The 24,578-nt window shown below is 41.9% G+C and overlaps 1 protein-coding gene across 5 annotated transcripts in view; it reads left to right on the top strand.

The window, feature by feature from the left end:
- CEP120 (centrosomal protein 120) overlaps positions 1 to 24,578 on the top strand; it is a 99,152-nt gene that overhangs the window by 25,313 nt on the left and 49,261 nt on the right. For all 5 annotated transcript variants that reach the window (XM_075541450.1, XM_075541448.1, XM_075541449.1 and 2 more), the window contains 7 exons: positions 7,952 to 8,179; positions 9,506 to 9,722; positions 10,744 to 10,915; positions 19,100 to 19,249; positions 20,908 to 21,090; positions 23,865 to 23,961; positions 24,061 to 24,213. In XM_075541450.1, coding sequence (XP_075397565.1) covers positions 7,952 to 8,179; positions 9,506 to 9,722; positions 10,744 to 10,915; positions 19,100 to 19,249; positions 20,908 to 21,090; positions 23,865 to 23,961; positions 24,061 to 24,213 — 1,200 coding nt within the window. The remainder of the gene's footprint in view (positions 1 to 7,951; positions 8,180 to 9,505; positions 9,723 to 10,743; positions 10,916 to 19,099; positions 19,250 to 20,907; positions 21,091 to 23,864; positions 23,962 to 24,060; positions 24,214 to 24,578) is intronic.

Genomic DNA, 24,578 nt, shown 5'->3' with positions numbered 1-24,578 from the left:
GAAGCAACATCGACACGCTGATAAGCAGAAAAGCCACTAACATGCAAAATTTACAAGGTAAAAAACAAAACAAATAAAAAAAAGACAAAAGAAAAAGATAGCAAATATTAAAAGAAAAATTGCTAGTAGTTCAAGGTCAGTTCATTGGACTTTAGGAGTGTTTTCTAGATGTAGCTTGTGAGGTGCCACATCCTGGCCCGGAAGTCCATCCTTTATACTCCCTTGGGGTCCCTTTGCTCTGCTTCTTCCGCTGCTCCATTGCATGCCCCCAGTGTTTGCCTCAGTGTGGCGGGGTCAGCTCAGTCACACATCCCCCACTATGTCTCAGGTGCTGTCCCGTGTAGTGCCATGTGTTGGTGCAGGATGTCGCATCTCGTGGTGTGGTCAGCTGAATGGTCCTCTCTGTATGATGGGCCCTTCTAGCTGGTCTATCGACTTTGGGCTTGGTGGACCCAGGTGTACTCCACTACGTCCTTTCTCCTTCTTTTGTTTCAGCTTCCTTCTGGATGTGGTGTGGTGGGTCAGTTCCTTTCCCACTCCAGATGATCTATTTTTGTTTTCTGTGGTATTCCCTTCGAGTGTGGGGGTCGGCCTAATTCTGGTTTGGGCCAGCTTGTCGTCCAGCCTCTTTGTGTAGACCTCTGTACTTTGCATTGCCCTCCTTGTTTGGTGTGTCGTGTTGGGGTCCGTATGCGTGTTCTAGATCTGTGGGGACACAACCGATAACTCTCCCCCGGGTGGGTTAGTATCCTGCCCCCCCCATACCATCCACTCGGATTCTCCCCCTCCCGGTTCTCCCTCTCCCTACCCCACTACTCCTTCTTTATGCTGGGCTCTCATGTACCTCCCTAGGTGTGGCCTGCCCTCCCTCCAACTATCTATGCTTCCTCCCGTTTATTGTGGGATGGATGTTTATTCTTCTATTTCTGTCATGCTGATTGTACTTACCTGAGGGGACTCATGTTGTACCTGTCCCTTTGGGTCTGGCTTACTTCGCTTAACATAATTCCTTCTAGCTCTTCCCATGAAATAATGTGTTTCATGTGCTCATCGGTGCTTTTCAGTGCTGCATAGTACTCCATTGTGTGTATGTGCCAAATTTTGATAATCCACTCGTCTATCGATGGAAACTTAGGCTGTTTCCAAGTCTTTGCTATTGTGAATTGTGCTGCAATAAACATTGGAGCGCATATGACTGGTCGTGTTTTATTTGCTGCCTCAACCGAGTATATGCCCAGTAGAGAGATGGCTGGGTCATAAGGTAGATCAATTTCCATTTTAAGTATCGCCAGATTGCTGTCCACAGTGGCTGTACAAATCTGCACGACCACCAGCAGTGGAGGAGGGTTCCTACTTCACCACAGCCCCTCCAACACTTGTTGCTCTCTGATTTACTGATCTGGGCTAGCCTCAGGGGTGTTAGGTGGTATCTCATGGTTGTTTTGATTTGCATTTCTCTTATGGCAAGGGACTTTGAGCACTTTCTCATATGTTTATTGGCCATATGGATCTCCTCTCTAGTGAAAGTTCTTCTCAGTTCTTTTGCCCACTTCCTTAGGGGGTTAACTGTTTTCCTCTTTTTGCAGGTCACGATGGTGTTGTAGATTTTAGTAATGAGCCCTTTGTCTGATGTGTCATTACTAAAAATCTTCTCCCAGTCTGTGGGTTGCCTTGTCACCCTCTTGGCGAAGTCTTTTGAGGTGCACAGGTGTTTTATTCTTATAAGATCCCATTTGTCGATTTCCAGTTCACCTGTGTGTGTACCCTTCCCTGTTGCAGTGAGCCTATGAGCTCCCTGGGCCAGTGCTCTGAGATTAGTCCCGATTCCCTCCTTATGGTTTGGGGTTTGACTTCTAGATCTGTGATCCACCTTGGGTGTATTCTTCTTCATGGGGTGAGGTAAACGTCTTGTTTCATCTTTCTACATGTGGATATCCATTGTTTCCAGCACCACTTATTAAAGAGGGCATCTGCTTCCCACTTGACGTTTTTGGGACCCTTGTCGAAGATCAGTTGTCTATATGCTGATGATTTTACTCCTGGGCTTTCTATTCTTTTCCACTGGTCTGAGTGTCTATCATTGTGCCAGGACCATGCTGTTTTGACCTCTAGCTGTGTAGTAGGCATTAAAATCAGGTAGGGCGAGTCCTCCAATTGTGTCCTTCTTCTTGTGGAGTTCTCTGCTAATTCCTGGTTTCTTCCCTCTCCATATGAAGTTGGTGGTCAGTTTTTCCAATTCTTCGAAGAAGGTTGATGGTAATTGGATTGGTATAGCATTGAACTTGTAGAATGCTTTAGGAAGAACTGTCATCTTTACTATGTTCAGCCTACCTAACCATGAGCAGGGGAGGGTCATCCATTTGTGGAGGTCACTTTTGGTTTCCTGTAATAGGGTTTTATAATTATGCTTATAAAGGTCTTTAGTATTTTTTGTTAAATATATTCCTAGGTATTTCAGTTTGTTCTTGGCTACTGTGAAGGGTACTTCCCTCTTAATCGCCTCTTCCCTGGCCCTGTCCGATGTGTATAGAAACCCTACCGACTTCTGTTTATTGATCTTGTATCCTGCTACTCTTCCGTATTCCTCTATTGCTGTAAGTACTCCAACTGTGGAGTTTTGGGGGTCTTCAATGTATAGGATCATGTCATCTGCAAATAGCGATAGTTTCACCTCCTCCTCTCCCAACTGGATCCCTTTGATGTCCTTCTGCTGTCTTATGTTGTTAGCCAGAACCTCCAAAACGATATTGAATAGAAGAGGGCACAGAGGGCATCCTTGTCTTGTACCCTTTTTCAGTGGGATTGTTCTTGTCTTTTCTCCATTGACTATGATGTTGGCTGTTGGTCTTTCATAGACAGCTTGTATGAGCTCGAGGAACTTACCTTCCAATCATATCTTCATGAGTGTTTTGATTAGGAATGCGTGCTGGATGTTGTCAAATGCTTTTTCTGCATCTATGGATATTATCATATGGTTTTTATCCTTTTTCTTCTCGATGTGGTGTATGATATTGATGGATTTTCGGATGTTAAACCATCCCCGCATCCCTTGGATGAATCCTACCTGGTCGTGGTGGATGATGTTTTATGTACCTTTGTATTCTATTGGCCAATATTTTGTTAAGGATTTTTGCATCTATGTTCATTAGAGATATTGGTCTATAATTGTCTACACCTGTGGGGTCTTTTCCCTGTTTGGGTATCAAAGTAATGCTGGCTTCGTAAAATGAGTTTGGGAGCTTGCCGTTCTTTTCTATGTTATTGGAATACTTTGTGGAGGATCGGTGTCAGCTCTTCCCTGAATGTTTGGTAAAATTCTGCTGTGTAGCCATCTGGTCCTGGGGCCTTTTTCCTTGGTAGGTTTTTGATGACACTCTATTTCTTCCTTCGCTATGGGTTGTTGAGGTTCTTGATCTCTGTCTCAGATAATCTAGGGATAGATTGTTTTTCTAAATATTTATCCATGTCTTCCAGGTTTCTGAATTCATTGTAATACAAACCTTCATAGTACTTTGTGATTATCCTTTTTATCTCATTGGGGTCTGTTTTTATTGCCCCCGATTCATCCCTCATCCTGGCTGTTGATGTTTGCTCCTTTCTATCTTTGGTAAGCTTTGCCAGAGGAGTGTCAATTTTATTAATTCGTTCATAAAACCAGCTTCTAGTTGCGTTAATCCTTTGCATTGTTCTTTTGTCTTCCCACTGGTTTAACTCCGCCCTGATTTTTATTATTTCTTTTCTCTTGCTATTGGAGGGGTAGTTCTGTTGACTCTGTTCTAGTTGTTGGAGGTTTTGTGTTAACATATCTGTCATACGCCTTTCTTCTTTTTTCATATATGCATTCAGTGATATCAAGCTACCTCTGATAACTGCCTTTGCAGTGTCCCATGTTTTGATATGTTGTATGCTCATTCTCATTAGTATCTAGAAACTTCCTAATATCCTCTCTGATCTGAACCTGAACCCATTCATGTCGCAGGAGATCGTTGTTTATTCTCCAATTGGTTGCCCTTGCTTTTCTGGATGTCCTCTTATTAATCTCCAGCTTTATGGCATGGCGGTCTGAGAAAGACATCTGGATAATATCTATGTGTTTGAATTTACTCAGGCTGGCCTTGTGTCCCAGCAATAGTTTGTTTGACGAAATTTGCCGCGCCATTATTAGGTGCGTAAATATTCAGTATGCTAAGTTCTTCCTGGTTTACTGAACCTTTGAGCATTATGTAGTGTCCCTCTTTGTCTCTTTTTATGTTTTGGATCTTGAAATCCATTTTGTCGGAGATTAAGATAGCCACTCCTGCCTTCTTGGAGTTACCATTTGCTTGGTAAACTTTCTGCCAGCCCTTTATTCTTAGCATATGCTTGTCTGCTCGCTTAAGATGTGTCTCTTGCAGACAGCAGTTTGATGGGTTATGTTTTCTAATCCAGTCCTCCAGCCTCTTTCTTTTAATGTACGAATTGAACCCATTGGTATTCAGAGTGATTATTACTTTCTCTGGCTTCATGGTTGCCATATTCTGTTTTATGATTTGGGTCTTTGCCTATCTTCCTTCATTTCAGTGTGCTGCGTTTGATTGGAGAGTTTCTATCATGTCCTCTTTTCCATCTGAGACCCTGTTGTCCTGGTACTTGTTGCTGGCATGTTGGCTTCTAGATGGAGATGGGCTATATGGTGGTCTCCTGATGGTTCTAGTTGGAGCTTGATCTTCTGGCCATAGTGAGTCAGCCAGTATGTTCTGCAGGGTCGGGTGACTTGCAGCATATCTTTTGAGTTCTTCCTTGTCCTGAAAGACCCTTATCTTACCGTCTATCTTAATGGATAACTTGGCAGGGTATAGGATTCTGGGGTAGGCACTTTTATCTTTCCGTTTTTGGAAGATGTTGCTCCATTCTCTCCTCCTTTCATGGTTTCTGCTGATAAGTCTGAGCATATTCTTACCTGCGCTCCTTTGTATGTCTCTGTCTTCCTTTCTCTTGATGCTCGTAGAATTTTCTCTTTTTCCTCTAAGTTGGATAATTTTACAATTATATGTCTTGGCATGTTCTTCTTGGTGTGTAGCTTAGCCAGTGTCCTCTCTGCTTCCTGTATGAGAGTCTGATTCTCCTTTGTTAGGTTGGGAAAATTTTCTTCCAGAAATTCCTTTGCTATCTTGGCTGTCGATTTGTGTGTTATGTTGTGTTCCGGTAGACTGATTATTCGAATATTATTCCTCTTCATGGCATCTGTCATTGATCTCAGGCTGTCTTCTGTTTCTTTAATTTTCCTATCTGATTGTTTTTCTCGCTTCTTTCGGTTTGAGTGTCCTCGAGTTCACTAATATGGTTCTCAGCCTCCTCAAGCCTTGATGTAGCTTCTGTGACCTTTTGTGTGGCCTCTGCTACCTCCTCTGTTAGTTTCTGCAGTTCCTTTTGGTGGGTAGAATTCATCCCCTCTATTGTGGACTTCATCCCCTCTATTGTGCATTTCATCCCCTCTATTGTTGAATCCTTATTTTGGTTTGCTTCTCTTAGCTCCTGTATAACTGCAAGCAGAGTTCTGAAGATATCCTTTTGTGGCTGATCTATATCTGTTTCTTCTATGAGTGACGTTAGGTCTGTTAAAGTGCCTCATTTCTCTGATTTTTTTGTTGGGAGTGATGTGGTCTGTTGATTTTTCCTTGATTCTTTCATAGGCCCCATGCTTCTGGGAGACTGGGGTAACCTTATCTATGTTATTGTTAAGGATTCTTTCAGGCGATTGCCTATGACCTACTGTAAGGGTGGGTCAGACTGCTGTGTAGACCAAGTTCCTTGTCGGGTTGGTGACCCGCAGTGCCGAGATGTTTCAGCAGCTGGATTGAGGGCTGGAGCCTCAGTGAGTGCCTTCAGGCTGCTTTGACCAGGTGTGACAAGGTACCCTTAACAGCCCCCTTTATGGGGAGGGGAGGTTAGTAATAAAAAGGATTTAAAAGGTTAACAATTTAAAAATAGTTTTTAACAAAATATTGGGCAGAGGAAGAAAAAATTGGAGAGAGAGGGAAGAGAATCTATAATAGAAGAGGGACAAGCTGTGATACTAGTAGAGGTGGAAGGAGAAGAAAAAAAAGAGAGAGAAGGAGAATCTATAGAAAAGGGGCAGAAGAGAAGTACAAGCATTAATGAAAAAGTAGGAAGGAAGGAGAGAGAATACAGCACAGAAAGTAAGAGAAAGGGAAGAAGGAATAAAAAACAAAACAAGCGAACAAAAAAGCCAAAGAAAAAAACAAAACAAAAAAAAAAAACCTATGCTAGATGGAGGATGTGTAGATGTGTATATCTGAAAATTTCCCCCCTTCCCTCTAAGAGCTGGTGATGCCTAATAGAGCGCAGAGGTGGGTGAGTTCGTGTTGTCCCACGATGTGGTGCTGATCTATGTGTTGGTGGGAATGCTCTTCAGCTCAGCAAGCCCTCCCAGGCCCGACCGCTCCCCGCTGGCGGTCCTCGTGCTTTAGCTGGGGCGTGCTAGGGCAGCTAAGGGTACTGTGTGGAGGCACAGGCCACCGTGCCCGTCTCCTGTGGTGGCTGGGGAGGACTGCGGCAGGCTTAAGGCTGGCACTGGGGACCCCACAGGGACCCCAGGTGGTGAGAGCCGGCTGGAGCTCACCGATGGCTCCGCAGGGACAGCAAAGCCCTGTCCCAGGCTCAGAGCCCAGAGCTGCGCGGACAGCGGTGGCTTGGCGCGAAACCGCAGGGGGCAATGGTGCCCGTCCTCCGCCCCGGCTCAGAGCCCAGAGTTGCGCGGGAGTGGAGCGCACTAGGCTGCCAGGGGTGGGCAGCCGGCACACGGACGGCCGGTGGAGAGGCAGCGGTGCGGGTGGATGATCCCCCGTGGGGGTCGCCAGACAACCCGCGGGTCCGCTCCCCGGAGCTTGGATGAATGGAGGGAGGGACGTGGCCGAGGGCAGATCGCTGCCCTGCCGGGAGAGGGGAACCGCAGGGAGAGGAAAGCTTCTCTCCCAGTGGGGATCCGCGAGTGGGCCGCTGGTTTAGGGGAGCGTGACCTGCTGCGCCTGTCTAGGCAGGGCAGGCAAGCGACTGGGCTGGGGTCCGGTTTGGGGATGGAGTCTAGGCCAGTTGCCAGTGAGCTCGCAGCAGCTTAGTGACCAGAGATGTCCCACGAGTCCAGTCCTGTTTCACCTAGACCCCTGCTCAGGACAAATGCGTGGGGTGGGACTGGGGTGCTGTCCCAGGAGGATATTTCACTCACCAGACTCCTACCATTCAGCTACCTGGTCACCATACCCGCTTTGTTTGGAGGAGCTCTCAAGAGTATGCGGGTGTCCCAGTCGGCCATTTTTAAAAACCAATTTCATTCTTGAAAACATTTTTGAAACTCCTCTGTTTGGGTGGCCGACAGCACTTCCCCTTGTTGTTTTTTCTTCAGCTCTTCTATGTTGTCAAATCGCTGTCCTTTCATGTCCCTCTGTATTCTGGGAAACAAAGAGAAACCTCCTGGAGCGAGGTCAGGTGAGAAAAGTGAGTGGGACAAGAGAGGCATGCTGGGGATTTTTTTGTGGCCCCAAACTGGTGCACTGAGATGGCGTGAGCAGGTGCATTGTCATCATGGCAAAACCAAATCAGGCCTTTTTAAATCATACATGGTTACACAGTCTTTTCAGAACCTCTAAATAGAAAGCTAGATTAAAACAGTCTGAATTGGCGCAAGGAACTCCAAATGCATTATCCCCCACACATCAGGTTTTGGTTTTTGGTACCCCCTCATATTGTAAAGACGAATAGAAAAAAGGTAATCATTATTGAGACGGTAATAAACTTTGCTTTACTTGATTATTTGTGCAGTTACTGAGGTACTCTGCACTATTGTTTTTTTTCCTACTTGTTAAACATTTTATAACTTTATTAACTCTTCATATTTACGAGAGAGAAGAAGATAACAAGGTCCAATTTTAATTTTTTTCCCCTGTCATTTTAGATCCATCTCTGTTGTGGAGACCAATCACTTGGAAGCACCGAAATACCATTAACTGGCTTACTTAAGAAGGGCAGTACAGAAATCAACCACCACCCGGTCACAGTTGAGGGCGCTTTTACCCTTGACCCCCCAAATCGAGCCAAACAGAAGCTTGCACCTATTCCTGTGGAGCTGGCCCCCACTGTGGGCGTGTCTGTTGCTCTGCAGAGAGAAGGCATCGATAGCCAGGCAAGTAGCCACCCTCCTTCCCTCTGCTACCCCGCCTTCTCTGTGTGGCTCGTGCTTACTCAGGAAGGTTGAACTAGCAAAAGTCGGTGTGTGTTTCTGTTAATGACTGCCCTAATGTATAGGATCCGTTCTTTTCGGAAAGGAGGCGCTCCTGTGGCGGAGTGGTTAACAGTTCTTTCTGATGGACATGCCGTGAGTGAAGATCAGGTTTTGGTTCCTTAGTGCCTTATTGTCTGTGCTCCATCGCTCGGTTTTGTGAAGGAGGAGCTGTAGCAGTTAAAGCACTTGCTGCGAGCCCAACGGTCAGTGCTTTGAGCCCACCAGCTGCTCTGGAAGAAAGGTGTGGCCATTGGCTTCCATCAAGATTGAACTTGGGAGCCCGGAGGACAGTTGCACTCTGTCCTACTGGACACCTCCCAGGAGGGAATCAACATGACATTCGTGGGTTGGGCTTGGTGGGTTTTTCTAAAAGGTCTTTTTGAACAGTGCTGTGGTTCAGCTCTTGCATTTTTATTGATGGTTATATTCAGAGTCTGTTTGACCTTTTGAGACAGTCTCCACGTAGTAGAAACCATTTCCCCTCATTTTCAGGGATTGCGACAGAAGAACAGTTCTTGTGAAATGGGACATTTTTTTGACCCAGTTACTGGGAATCTGAGTTCATGGCATCTTCCTGACTCATATGATTTAAGGTTTTTGGTTCATTAGTGCTTCAGTACTGTACTCATATTCTGTAGCCAGTTTTTGTAACTGTGATGGGTAATTACAATTTTTGATTAGCTGTCAGTAAAAATATATTCCACCCCCTTTTCTATCTCCTGAATAAAGTTGAGTGCCCTATTCTTTCAAAGAACTTCTATTTATGTAGGTTGTGAATTAAATGTACAAAAAAATGAAGTGAGATTTTAAAAGGTATAGGCATGTACTTTCACAAAGCAGTGGAACAAATGTGAGAAAGAACTGAATGTTAGACATCTGTTTTGTTTTTTTAATAGAATAAATGTGCACTTCTATTATACTGTCCTGGTAGGAAAGATCAGTCTAGGGACACAAATAGCCGACTTATTTTGTGGAATATCCTTTTTAAGTATTAGGATACATTTTAGTACTTAGCTCTGAATACCATGTATTCTTCCTGTTCATCTCCCCTTTTCTGGTCCTAGATGATATAAGGAAATTTGCAATTTATGAAGAAAAATAGACTTAAGATTATCCAGACTGGAAAGCAAGCTTATATATGTATTTTTAAAAAGCAACACCAATTTTTTTGCTTAATTATGAAGGAAAGTTCTTTACAAATTGTCCTTTATTTTAAAATTTTTTTAGTCTTTAATTGAATTAAGTACCCAGAAGGACTATGAACCAGAGCATTCAAAGAAGAGAGCTTTGACCCCCATAAAGGAGAGGACGCCTACTGTGCCCAAATCACCAAATGTGTCCCCTGCTCTGCCTCGCACCCAGTCTCCGCCAACCAAAGAGGACGCCACGGAAAGTGAAGTGGAGAGCTTGCAGTTTGACAAGGACACAAAAGCCAACCCGAAAGGTGAGGCGTTGCTCGTATGCATCTGTCAGGGCTAGATTTGCAGCCATTGCTACAGACTCAGTCAAGATTGTGTTTTAAAGAACCATTAATGTGTGATGTTAGAAAAAATTTTAATTTAAAGTGCTTGTAATCTGCTAGACTTCATAATAGAATCTGCTTTTAAAAGGTAAGGGTCTTTTTCATTTCACTTACACTCTGGAAATAGCTTACTCAAAGGAAATTTAACAGTGTAGCCTTTCCATGGATTTCCCCCCAGATATCTTGAATTCATTGGAATTTTTAGAGACAAGAGCTACTAGCTGCCTCTTAAAATGAAATCATTATCATTTTTGATCCTGATAGGAGAGAATTCATATTTAACCTGATTTATAAAAATTCCATCCTTTGCCTTGAATTCTACAGATATATCCAGTAATTCGATCAGTGGTAGACTGGGAGTTAGAAGTCCTAGGTGTAAGTCCTGCTTCTGCCACTGAGAAGCTATACTCTGAGCACCCCTGGTTCATAACATGAAAGACTTTGAAAAGATATTTGGATTTTCAAGTTTCAGTACATGCCTAAAATAGCCAAAGCTACTTAAAAAAAATTCATGTTTGTATTTTAATAAACCTCAAATATATCCTTTGGATGCTAGTTTATTTGCTGCTGTCTCCCAAAAGCAAGCTAGTGCCCACCAGGCTGCAGTCAAATGTCATTGCATCAATACTGAAGGTTTTACAGTGTGTGTTCAAAGTAAACACACTTCTAGAATTGGAATTAAAGTCTAGGTTGTTCAGTTATCCTGAAATATGTAATTTTGTATTGAATTATGTATTCAACTATATAATCAACATACTAATTATGTAATCAACGAGGTAATTTTGACAAATCATTCATTAAAAGATGCTTATACTTCAATTTGTATGCTCATTAAACCAACTAGTCAAATTTCTTCTTGAAGGTAAATGAGATAACTTTAAATTTTTGACTAATTTAAGAGAAACTGTTAACAATTTTCCATTATTTTCAAATTTTTTTTTAGCTATGAATTCTGAATCTGCACTGGCCCAGCCTGTGATGACATCCCAGGCTTCAGAAGCCACTTCAGGGCAGAAGATAGCTGTTCCGGCAGCATCGCACCACTTCTGCTTTTCCATAGACCTAAGGAGTATTCATGACTTGGAAGTTGGTTTCCCAATCAACTGTATATTAAGGTGTGATTTGATTATGTCTTAAGGTACTATTTTCTAAGCAGAAATGCCTTTTTTCTGTTTTACATTAAAAAAATCAATGACGTTAAAACATTTGTTATATCTGTGAAGTAGTAGGGTATAGGGCTGCATCTTAATGACCTTGAACTTAAAGGAGACTAGCACTGGTGATGAAAGAGGTAAAGTAGTCTTGCTTGGTCTGACATAATTATAGGTAGGTATTTAAAATAATTTGTTGGTTTTTTTGTGGTGTCAAGTTGATTTCAACTCATAACAATCCAGTGTGACTGCAAAGAAGGCCCCGCAAAGCGTGACCTGGGCTGTACGGTTTGCAGAGCAAATCACCTGCTCTTTCCTCTCTCTTAGTACAGGCCGGCTCCTATCACCTCTGCTTCAATTGGCAACTGAGTGCTTGGCCATTGTGACACCAATGTCACAGTGACACCAGAGTCATGTTTCTTGGTCTCCTTGCTTCAGCCTCTGGCCTTGGCCTGGCTCCTTTGCTCTGCCCCATGGTCTCCATGCCCCAGCCTGTTGCCTCTGGTCTCAGCATCCACTACTTCAGACAGACGTCTCAAATGTGCCCCTCTGGCAGCTCTCCTTCCTTTATGGTCCCGGGCTTTCTCTGTGTGTTCGTGCTTCTGAGATTGCTCATTCTTCTTCTTCTTTTTTTTTTTCAGCAAAAGTCTGCAGTAATAGTCCAGTCACTATTGTATACAATGTTCAGTTATGATAGAGTCCCAGAGTTTCTCTTAGACAGCGTCAGCAATGGAAGAAATATCTCAGCAGTCAGCAATCGCCATTCTCAGGAATCTGCCAGGTCTTGACGTTTTGGATAACTTCAGCAACAGGACAGGGTCAGATCACACATCAGCTTCCCTGCTTTCTTCTGGGCCTTGCTGGCAGAAGAGAAACCCACCTATCTCCATTGCTGTGAAAATATAAACAAATAGCCCCTCTCTTCAGGGTGTCATTAACCTGAAAAAGGAATTATGATTAATATTGGGTGGCTTCTCCATCTCTTCCTTGTCCATCTTTCTCCAAACATGGTTGCGTCCTTCTAAGGAGAGTTCATCAGTTTTATTCTGTAAAAACATAAATGCATAACCCTTTCTCCAGGTGTATGGACCTGGATCCCAAACGAGGTTTCCATCATCTTCGGATTTCTTAGGATCAATTTTCTCTGTAGAATTGAAAACGTGTTTATCTTCCCTAATTTTATTACAAGCTTTTAGTAAGGAGAAAAATTTTTTGGTTAAAATGACTAAATGAACTTTGTCACACATAAGATTCCTCTTCTCACCCTTCTGTTTTAACAATTCAGATTTTAAAGTGCTGCTGGCAATCTTAGTTAACTTGCTAGGCATTGACTCAGTATAAGGACTAGTTAGATAGCCTTCATTAGTAAGTAAATTTTGGCTTCCAGCTCTCAGGGAATGAAGAGAGCTAAATTGTGAGAACTTCTTACCATACTTTGAAAGACTGAAAAAATTCTTAATAAATTTGTTCATCTGTTCTTTAAGTAACTTACCAAACAGACATTTTTTTCTCCAAGCTTACTGATAAGGTTACAGGCTCAATTAAGCCACTTTGCCCTTCAGGCTTCTTACACTGGATGATTTTACAATCTTGCAATAGTCTTTCTTGGTTAACTTCACTCATTCCTTCCATGCTGGATTTAGGGGAAGTTAATGGGAGGGTTTTAGGCCCTCCTGAATGCCCTAAAGCAATGACCCTACATCCAAAGTTTAAAAACCTTTTCTCTTCAACTTCTAATTCCATGTGGGGGCGCTGTCCTTTCCCCACAACAGCATTCCCAAAGACCCCTTGATTTAAAGAGTGGTCAGACTTCTCAAGTACTCTTTCCTGATAGAAATACATTTTTACTCTAGGAATGCAAGGAAGCAAAAATTGGCTTAAGCGATCTTCTTTTATAAACCATGATATATCAGAATTCATCACTGCCTTAACTTTTTCATAATCTCGTTCAATAATTCCAGCAACAATCAGAACACCTTGAGAATTTACATTAGACTTTCCTAATAAACATCCCATAGTTCTTTTAGGTAGCAAATCCCAACCGCCGCTCTTAATTTCTGATTCAATCACAGCTTTTGACTTTACTTCACAACTCTGATCAACTCCAGTAGTAACTTTAATTTCTTGAGTACTTAGGTTAAAACTTCCTGATAACAACTGTATTACTCTTTCAATAAAAGGCTCCTGTTCTTTAGAATCAGCAAACTGCTGTAAGGGCTTCTGAGCCATCTCTTGGTTACTCAAACCAACTGCAGCGAGAACAGAGGCTGGGCTTTTGCCTGTTTGGCTAGGTCTGGTCTCCTGCTGTGCGGCTGGGAGATACCTGCCATTTCTGCCATTCACAGGCTTGGTCAGAGGCCTTGCCTTCTGCTCTCTGTTGGGCGGGACTTGGATCAAGCTCCTTCCTCTATTTTCCCGCTGGGGAGCCTTTTCTAATGGCAACCCTTCACTGTTGAACTTTGAATGACATTGGCTCGCCCAAAGAGTTCCCTTCCTACAGCGGGGGCAGAGTTCAGGTTCTTTTAAACCGCAATTAGGTGGCCCTGGCCCATGCTCTGGCGCAGCCCCCCCCCCCCCCCCCCGCAGGCTGATTGGCCTGTGCTGTCTGTACTCTCTTTGAAGATGACCCGTCTTTCCACAACTAAAGCACTCTTTCCTAGGTCTGATATAATTTGCCAAGGCCACTGCCATGATGTCTGCCTTATGTTCCTCTGCCTCTACACTCCTGCATATCCTAAGATAATCCAGCAACGTGCCCTGTTCCCTGTAGGGACGCAAGGCATTTTTACAGTGCGTATTAGAGAAATCTTAAGATAGCTTATGCACTAGGTCTCTTACTGCCTGGACATTCTTCACACATTTGGAAATAGCATCTTCCAGTCGGGACACAAAGTCAGTATAAGGCTCATCATTCCGCTGTCTTATAGCCGTGTAACTCGGTTTTCTCTCTTCTGATGGAATTATCTTTTCCCAGGCCCTTAAGCAAACTTCACGTATCTGTCCTATTGTCCGTTCAGTAAACTGTAGTTGAGACTCAACTGTGATATAATTCACATCCCCTAGCAATTGATGAACCCCTATATCTATCCCATCCTCAGCATTCTTGCGTGCTTGTGCAAGGGCTGCTTCCTTCCACAGCATTTGATATTGCAAGGATTCTGAAGAGGAAGGGCAAGTTTTCACTACAACTCTCCAGTCTGTAGGCGTCCAGCTCTCGGACTCTGCTAAGGCCCTTACCATGCTGATTACAACATATGAGTCTGGGCCATAATCGTTGACTGCCTGCTTAAGATCTTTCAGTAGCTTAAAGGGAAAGGCAGTATGTCGCCTTTCTTGACTCCCTTCGGGGTGCTGCTCGTCGGGCTCCCTGTCTATAATTCTAATGGGATAAGCTATTCTGAATTCTAAGTCTGCTTCTTGAGCTATACTCTTCTCCACCGGTGAGAGCAAAGGTGCTTTGCCTCTCACTTTCCCTGCCTCACTTGCTAGGTTAAATCTCTCTATTTGCATTCCTTTGGATCTAATCTCTTCTCCTCCAGCACTGGCTGGCTTGATAGTATTGTAATTCCCTGAGCTATACTCTGGTGGGGCAGATGCTTCTACTTTGGTATCTCCTGATTCGAACTTTGCCTTCTCAGCTACATCTAAAATTTTCTCATCTGCCTGAAACTCATTCTGTCGGCTTCTTACCTGATTTGAGTATGCGTAGCTTAGAGGTTTCTCACTACTCTGCTGGTCTTGATTCTTCGCTCTCTCACCCTGCAGTGGCTCCAACACTGCTTTAATCTGCACTCACAGGTCCCAGGTCTCCATGGGTATGCTCTGTCCTTCCCTGGGAGCTTTTCTTAAATTAATGGCTACCTTTTCCCAGATCTCCATATGGAAGGTTCCTGACTAGGAAAAGAAGGGTTAAATTTCTTTACCAATTGAAGAAACTCTTTCATTCTCTTATTTGTTACCCTTACATTTTGTTTCTTCAAGAGGTGGCAAAGAGTGATACCACACTCTGTATCCTTGCTCTTTGCCTGACCCATATCTCACTTGGACTAAAACACACTTAAAAAAAACCTGAAAAAATGTCCCGATTCACCCTCACTGTCCGTGAGGCCGTACAATGGTTACACAGGATATAACTCAAAAGAGTTCTTTTCCCACAAGTCCCCATGTAATGGGCGCCATCTGTCAGGGGAAGCCAGCCCCTAACACATCATTACGGGTCCGGTAGGCGCAATTGTACAGCGATAATAAGTAAAGATCATCATAAAGTTATAGAGAGCATGAGAGATAGAAGAGAAGTATTGAAATAAATGGAGTCAGACACAATTCATGGTAGCATGCTCACCTCAGCCCCACATGATGGACCATGTGGAGGGAGAGCGCTCATTCTTCTATGGAGGTGTTTTTTGCCTTTCAGCAAGTCATATATATCCCCAAGGATATAAAAGATGGTAACTTAGAAGCGATCTCACCGTAATTTTTTTGTTTTGTCTTGAATTTTTAAATGAAAGCAACATTGAAGTAATGATTCTCAGTGACTAACAACAGTATACACAGAAATAAAGCTCATAAGGAAAGTCATGCATTCCATGAATCATTAAACATTTTAAGACAAAACATACAAGTAACGGACCAAAACCAAAAAGCAAACTCACTGCACCGAGCCGAGTGCTGCAGGCATAGTGGTTAGAATTACGTCACAAAAGGGATTATGGCTAGGGCCATATGAATTCACTATATTCCAGCTGTCTAACTACCTTTGCATAAATTTACTTGGAACAAGCGTTACCAATTAGATACAGTTATTGGTGTTCCGGTGATTAAAGTGACAAAATATTCCATCTTGGGTTGCCATTTTCAGATGACTCAGCTGCTGTACCTTGTTCCAGCTTCTTTCATTCTACTTTTTCAGTCCTTTTAGTCCCTATCTTCTGTACCGGAAGTTTGGTGCCAATAATGATGAAAATCAAAAAACTAAGCAATGAGTTTGATCCTGAATTCATAGAGTGCTTGAATTTCCAAATCAGCTTTATTTCTGTGTATACTGTTGTTAGTGGTTGAGAATCATTTCTTCAATGCTGCTTTCATTTACAAATTTAAGACAAAGCTCCAAAGTTTTTTTACCTCACAAATACAGCTTTTCTTAAGGAGTTAAGCAGCAACTCTGCAAAACTGCTTTTAGAACTAGAAGTATTGTTACTTACTCTGTGCTGTCAAGAGCCCAGGTGGCATGTGGGTCAGACGCCGGCCTCTAACCACAGCCCCCAGCTGCTCAGCAGGAGAGGTGACATGGTGTGCTCTCATAAAGATTGATAATCTTGCCAATCTATATAAGGTCATTAGAATCGACTCTGGCAGTGTGTTTTAATTCTGTTTGAAGCCTTTTCTTTCTTCCCTGACTTATGATCTTTTCTGCCGCTTTTTCTTGAGAATCTGATTGTAGGGTACTTAGAGTATTACCCAGAAGCATAGAAACATAGGGAAGAAATCCCACGTTAGGTGCTGTGAAATGGAACCTTTATATAAGCTGACCTGGAAAACACTAATAATAGCATTTGTTTCTCCTTATCACCATAAAGACATTTTCTTTAATTGCCACTAATCTTTACTACATTATACCAGCAGTGGGCTCTGGTGGTGCTATCTGGTAAGCACTGGACTATTATCACCACGTCAAAGGTTCAAACCCACCAGCTGCTCTGCAGGAGAATGACAAGGCTTTACTCCTGTCAAGGTTTACAACCTTGGAAACTATAGAGAGTTGCTATGTGCAATGGGGTTAGTGGTGCCACATATTAAAGATATCTGGGCCATATAAATGCACAAAATCAGTATGTGAGGGAAACAGTAGTTCCCTAGACAAGGAAATGGGAAAAGAGGTAAAAAAGTTAGGATCCACTTGACTGCAGACTTCACTAGATGACAAAACTACTGTTGCTCTGATTTATTTAAGACAGTTTTAGAAATGCTGGCTATTTAACTTCCTCTCACTTTGACCATTTTTATGTAATTATGGCATGCCCGGGTATGAAATAGTGGCTTCCCTACAGAATGGAATTCATGAGGCATTGTTGATAATTGGATAAGTCTAATCTGTTGATAGCCTTGTATGTAATGTTTGCCCTCCCCCTTTTTGATGCCAGTAGATCCAATACTTCAGGGACGGGTTGAAAATCTGCACGAACAAAAGCTCTGAGATACTTGTGTCAATGGATGTGTAATGTTAATGGTGGTTCTTGTAGGAGAAGCAGTTTTTACCATTAATATTGAAATTATTAACTCAATAGTAATTTTTATCAATGAATAAGATACAGGCTGAGATTTTAAGTGAACAGTTCAAAGATCTTTATAGTTGGCTTTGACAGTTCAAAAAAAGTTCAGCAGCAGTCAGGCATTCTTCGGTTTAATCTGGTGTGATTTTTATGATGAAAGGAAGCCGTAGCCTTATGCCACACTTTGATTCACCACTCGTACATTGAGTTGCCTCCATCTTTAACTTTCTTTTCAAAGACAGGTGGCCCTGTTTGTGTCATTGTGGAATTGACTAAGGGCTTTTTAGCCCATAAAAGATCAGTACACTGTTTACAGAGGAAACTAGGCATATAGGTCAAATTCAGCAAGCGTGTCCCCCCCCAGCAATTTCATTTACAGGTAACTTAAATATCATATAATTCAGTAGTTCGATAATTCAGTTAGATCACAGAGAATTGTACAATCACCACCACATCGATTTTAGAGCATTCCCCTGCCCCACTGGTGAAATCGCCTTTCATCACTCATGCAACCACTCTATTGCTCCCTTTCACCTCCCGTCTTCCTGAGTTACTCCTGAAATCCCCTTTCCGCTCTAACTCAGCCGCACCCCTGTGTTCCCTGTATCCCCTTGTATCCGTAATTATCATTATACATTCACTCCGGTGCGTCACAGCTGGGAGGCCCAGCAGAAACAAAACTAGGCTAAGGTGGTAAGGGTGAAACATAGCAGAACACAGACAAAAAGAGTGCCAATGCGGGAGAAGGAAAAAACCCCAACAGTAATCCAAAAGCCAGGGCAGAAATGGGTCGTGGAACCAGGATGAGATACTTGGACATAGAACAGATACAGGTTTTTCTTGTCTATAGATAGCGTGGTCAACTGGCCAAGTGTTGAGTTCCATCCAGCATAATCAAGATTACCATGGTCTGTCTGATAGTAGGCTGTTCAACACTTCCCTGGGGAAGAGCAGCTCTGCCATGGCTCAGTCTGACCACATACTCTGCAGATGGGTTTTGGGCTCTCACCGGCCACATAGCCCTCGACAAATTGGGTGTTCATAATTTTTGCTCTGATACTGTTCTCCTCACCATATTCGAGATTTGTAATTGTCGTCTTTGGATCAGCCAATCAGCAAGTATTTCATGAGTATTTATTGTAGGTCAGAACCTTTGTTCCTGGAGGGCAAAGGTGAAAAAATAGTCATGTCCTTTAGAGAGTCAAATAATCTTGGCTTGTTTTCCAACAACTCAGGTCAGTTTTACATTTATAGTTTTGCTTTATTAATTATAATTGCTTTGTTACTAATATTATTAATATAGAGTGAAATGAGACTGTGTCTTTCCAATCTGATATCACTGCATTCCTAATTGCAGAATTCTCCTTTTCTCTGAGGACTATTCAAAGTTTATATCTGCAATTTTTCTTTATATAATTTATGCAAATCGCACTGTATTTCTTGTTTAATATTTTTAGCATACCAAATTTCGGACATTCCAAAAAACTTCAATGTTAGCACTGAAAATATTTGTATAATTGGAAAGCAGATGATCATAGTAAAATCCTACGGTTTTAGAATAGTTAAAATATCTACTATTTTTAAAATGGAATTTGATCTGCGAGGATCCCTGATGGCTTAGCTGCTGACCAAGAGATTGGTGGTTAGCACCTACCAGCCTTTCCAAGGGAGAACGACATGGTAGTCTCCCATACAGGTTACAGCTTCTGCTCGGTCCAGTGGGGTTGCTGAGTTGCAATCAACTCTGGCAATGGGTTTGGTTTTTTTTTTTTGGTTTTGGTGTTTGCCCTTCATGTTCAGCTTTTCCTTATTTTTTAAATACAAAGCTACAAATAGCAGACGGGAACCACAGTAAGCCTTTGTTTCCCTTACATTTTAGGTACTCCTATCCATTCTTTGGAAGTGCAGCACCCATTATGACCAACCCTCCTGTAGAAGTACGAAAAAACATGGAAGTGTTTCTACCCCAGTCTTACTGTGCATTTGATTTTGCAACTATGCCTCATCAGCTGCAAGATACCTTCTTAAGGTATGTACCAATATACTGTTTATGAAATGAATTATTTTCTTGAGTAGCAGCTCTTGAAATTCATGTATACAAAAAAAGAGGAATTTTTACAGGTTTAAACCAAAACAGTTTATGTATTTGAGATCCAGAAACAAATTTGCTAGTAAAGTTGATGACCTTTCTTTTGCTGTAGTTTTGTGTGATTATAAACCATCTTTTCAGATTTGCTTAGCTTATCATTTGCCTGTATTTTAACTTTAAAAAAAATAGAATTTATGAGTAAGAATTCTGGTTTTATGTAATGAATATATAAAGGTAAATGACTAGGAACAAATATAATTGCTATTCCAATGAATGTTGCAAGTCAATAAGCATTCATGCATGTGCTAGTTCCAGTTCATCCATGCACTGGTTTATTTCAAACAAAACCTATGTCTGCAATCCGTGACTGACTATGGACAGGTCCTGTCAGTAGTATTCTTCTCCTAGTCTTGTTAAACTGAAAGAACCAAACCCACTGCCATCAAGTCAATTCTGACTCCTAGAGACCCTATAGGAGAGAGTAGAACTGCTCCTGAGAGTTTCTGAGCCTGTAATTCTTTATGGGAATAGATAGCCTCATCTTTCTCTTGTGGAGCATCTGGTGGTTTCCAACTGCTGACCTTGGGCCTAGCAGCCCGACATGTAACCCACTATGCTACCAGGCTCCTACTCTCGTTAGGGCCCAATCTAAAAGGGCCCAATCTAAATAGAGGCTTCCAAGAGGATCTGCCCAAAGTGCCGTAAATTGAAGAGCACTGGCCTTCAGGAAGGAATTAGGCGAAAACACTGCCTTTAGAGTCCTCCAGCAGATGTAGTCAAGGCTTTCTGCTCCCGTAAAGGGTTAGTCTCCAAAGCCCACAGGAGCAAGTAAGTCTACCCTGTCTTCTAGGGTCAGTGTGAGTCCGAATTGACTCAGTAAACAATAGAGATGTCAAGAAATGATAGCCTCAGATTTTGCTATTTTTTGTTTAATAAAGATTTTTCTGATTTGTAGCAATACTTTTTTATTTACCCCAGTATTTGTGTTTTCCCTTTTATTCATCTACACACTGGAAGTTTTAAAGTCTTAATCTATTTTCTGACACGGGTTTGGGAATAAAAACGAAATCTATGAATATGTTTTTCCCCAGTATCATAATTCAAAATTTTTATGTTATTTTTAAAAGAACTGGTGGTGTAGCTGGTTAGAGGTTTAGCTACTAACAGAAAGGTCCACAGTTCAAGCTTACTAGCTACTCCTCGAAGAAAGGTGAGGCTTTCTGCTCCTGTAATGGTCTACAGCCTTGAAAACCCAAAGGGCAGTTTGCTCTCATCCTATAGGGTCACTGTGTCAGGATCGCCACTATGACAGTAGACTGGGTTACATTTACATATTAAAAGAAAAAATGAATGATTATGACAAGTGATTTATCCTCTTATGAGAATCAGTTTTTGAAAGTTTTCCTTTGTTGAATGAGAAGAGGTCTAGAAAATACAGTTACCTGTGTAATAGAGTCTTAATAATTGTGTGTTAGATGACATTCCTTGCTGCTAACAAAGCCATGTTTGAGTGCATTAAGATTATTCAAAGATGTTACATCAGGACAGAACTGAGTTCAGAGTTGATAGTTCTAATCATGTGTTTTTCTCTCCCTTAGGATTCCACTGCTGGTGGAGTTATGGCACAAGGATAAAATGAGTAAAGATTTACTTTTGGGCATTGCAAGAATCCAGCTTTCTAACATCTTATCCTCAGAAAAAACCCGCTTTTTAGGTGCTAATGGTGAACAGTGCTGGCGACAGACGTACAGTGAAAGTGTGCCTGTGGTAGCTGCACAAGGGTAATTCAGTTTGCTTTGCTTTTTAGTCACCTACTGATTCTGCTTAGCTAACCACAGCCATTAATCATCCTTTTGTCTTCTGCCTAATCCTCTTCTGTGACCTACTGGTGTTACATTTGAGTTTGCTCTCTCATGTTCTAATGCTCATTTTACCTAGTGTTTCCTTTTGCTTTGTTTCTTCTAATATCTGAAATTAGGAGAAAAAAACGTGAAAGTTAGTTAAATCTGAGTTCCGTTGTTTTGGGAACTTCCTATTTTGATTTGCACAAGTTTTTTTCCCCTCAGATTTTATTTGCTCTTAATATTTTTGGCTTGTTTTTGTTATTTAATGGTCAATATTGTATGTGGTTAATGGTATAGAGCTTTTATGTTAAAAGTAACATATAACTCTCCTAAGAATTACCATGAGATAATGTCCATATCTAGTAAAAGAATCATATACAAATATATCCATTCCACCCAATTAAAAAATGTAGGCTAACCTATGGAATCAAGGGTAGAAGAATTATATTTATTGTTAAGCGCCAGCAAGTCAGTTCTGACTAATGGCTGCCCTGGGAAGGCTTAGTCTTCTGCCATCCTCACTCTTGTTGCTACGGTTGAACCTTTTTCCGCAGCCACCGTGTCATTTCATCTTGTGGAAGGGCTTCCTTTGTGAAGCAGAAGCTCTGCTTTACTCAGCTTGATGTTCTCCAGGGATTAGGCCTTCCTTCCCGGCACAGTGTCCAAAGTAAGTAAGGTGAAGTCAGGCCATTCTTGTTTTAAGGAGCACTCTGGATGCATTTCTTCCAAGATGGATTTGTTTGTTTCTAGCAGACCAGGGTACTTTCATTATTCTTTATCAGCTCCATCATGAAAATGCATCAATTTTCTGGTCTTTCTCATTAATTGTCCAGCTTTCTGCATATGAGGCAATTGAAAATGCAGTGGCAAAAAGAAAGAAAGAAAGAAAATGCAGTGTCTTAGACCAGGTGCACTGTAGTTTTCAAGGTGGCATTTGAGCTTTATAATACTTGGGAGGTCTTTTGTAGTAGATTGTCCATGCAATATGTCATTTGATTTGTTTTTGCGGGGCGTGGGGGGCTTGGGATTTTGTAGTTTACAGTTTTCTATCCAGTAATTCTTGCCCATTGAAATCCCCACAATGTAAAAGCAGTCATTCCATTTCCTGTGTGTCTCTTTGCCATTGGCCCTTAACTTACTATCCCTTGCTGCCCCTAAACTTTGTGTCTGGGCCGGTGCTGCCTTCTTGGTCTCTTAAGGAGAGCATATCTTTTGGTGCTATTTTTCACCTTGGAGACCTGTGTTGTTTGGCTAAAAGTTGAGCCACAGTGATGAGTTCAGTTCCAGGGTTGAAGGTTGACCCAAGACCGTAGTCTCCGGGTTTCCACCAATCTCTTTCCAACCAGTACACCTAGCCTTTATGATTTTGAGTTGTGTTCCATACTTTTCTCTTACTTCATACAAGACCTTCTAACATGATCCCTTTCAGAGCAGTTAGTGGTAGCTAGGTACCATCTAGTTCTTGTCTAAGTCATTAGATTTCTTGGGTGGTGCCTCTTCGTTTTCTGATTATTTATCCAAGTAAAATGAAATCTTTGACAACTTCAACTTTAATTTATTATGATGTTACTTATTGGTCCAGTTTCAAAGATTGTTGCTTTCTTTTATGTTGCTATGTAACTCACACCGAAGGCCTTCGCCTTTCTCGCTCAGTGAGTGCTTCAGTCCCCTGTGTTTTCAGCAAGCAGGGTTGTTTCATCTGCACATCCAAGGTTGTTCAGGAGTCTTCCTCTAAGCCTGATGGCAGCTTCATTTTATGGCAGCCTAGTTTCTCAGATTATTGGCTCAGTGTGCAGATTGATAAGTATGTTGAAAGGATACAAGTCTGAGGTAATTTTAAGCCACGAAATACCTTGCTCTCTGTAAACAACTGCCTCTTGGTCTGTCTACCTGTTTTACATCAGCCCAATTAAGTGTTTAGGAATTCCCATTCTTCTTATTGTTATCCATAATTTGTTATAATCCACACCATCAAATGTCTTTGAATTGTCAATAAAACATGTATTGTCTGCTACTATGCTTCAGCCAAGATCTGACATCAGTTATGATACCCTATTCCACATCCTCTTCTGTGTTCAGTTGGAATTTTTATCTTTTAACATGAGAAGCTCCTTCTAATATTAGTAAGAAGAAAGGTAAAATGGTATTATCTTAACATGTAGGTGCATTCTCACTGCCATCAAGTTGATTCCAACTCACAGTGACCCTATAGGACAGAGTGGAATCACCTGTGTGGGCTTCGAAGACTGTAACTTCTGTTTGGAGGTCCTAGCAGGGGAGTGCAGCTACTCATATACCCTTGACTGAAGGACGGTTCTCCTTTTATTGGGGAAGGTCTTCCTCGTCAACCGAGCGCACAGTTTCGGGAGGGACGCACATGGGTACACCCGCCTAGCCAGCCAGATCGCCCTTGCATCCTACAACGGTAACTTTTCATGAATGTGAGAAGCCTCATCTTTCTCCAGAGTGACTGGAAGTTTCAAACTGCTAACCTTGCATTGAGCAGCCCAGTTTACAATCCATTATACCCTCTGGGCTCAGGGGGGGTGGTGTGTGTGTGTGTGTGTGTGTGTGTGTGTGTGTGTGTGTGTAAAACAAACAAAAATGTTAGCAGTGATGACCATGGGAGGAGATATTTTAAGTACAAGCAATGCATTGGGGAACTAACATGTGAAAAATGTTTCCATTGATTTTTAAAATTTCATTTTTAGGTCAAGTAACAAAATAGTAGAAATTTCTTACACAGTGACTCTAGAAGATTATGGACTAGTAAAAATGCGTGAGGTGTTTGTCTCTGAGTCATCTCAGGTAAGTGTAATTGGATAATACTAACTTCTTTTAAAGGAAATCTAATGGGTGCATATGAGAATGCCTATTTAACAATGCTTATAATTCATCCTTTCCTAGGGTTTCTCTGCTGTGACCCAGAAGCCATCTTCTGTGCCTCCAGCACTGTGTCCTGCAGAAATCCAGACAGAGCCTCGCGAAACCTTAGAATACAAAGCAGCACTTGAGCTAGAAATGTGGAAAGAAATGCAAGAAGATATTTTTGAAAATCAGGTTACTTTTTAAATGTTACTGAAAAATTTTTTCCAGAGCAGACTTTCTTTGTTCCATGGCTACATTATCTAGTGCATTGTATGTTAAGAATGCCTTATTCTAAAAAATTTTGAACACAACAGAAAATTAAAATTCAACAACTTGGCAGAGGCCATGTAGAAGGATTCCCTCAGACTTTGTCCATGATTCTTGAGCAGAATTCAGAGGTTAAAAACTTGATTTCTTTCTCTCTTTAAAAGGATGCTGCTATCGAAGCTGTACAGCAAAACATTGCATTCAATAATGTATCCATGTATAGTTTAGTGGTTTGAGTACATTCTTGGGTTGTGTAACCATTCACACCCTTCTCCCCATAAAGATAAACT

The sequence above is a fragment of the Tenrec ecaudatus genome, chromosome 2 (assembly GCF_050624435.1).
Source record: "Tenrec ecaudatus isolate mTenEca1 chromosome 2, mTenEca1.hap1, whole genome shotgun sequence".
Classification (NCBI taxonomy): domain Eukaryota; kingdom Metazoa; phylum Chordata; class Mammalia; order Afrosoricida; family Tenrecidae; genus Tenrec; species Tenrec ecaudatus.
This window is presented reverse-complemented; position numbering and strand designations above follow the sequence as displayed.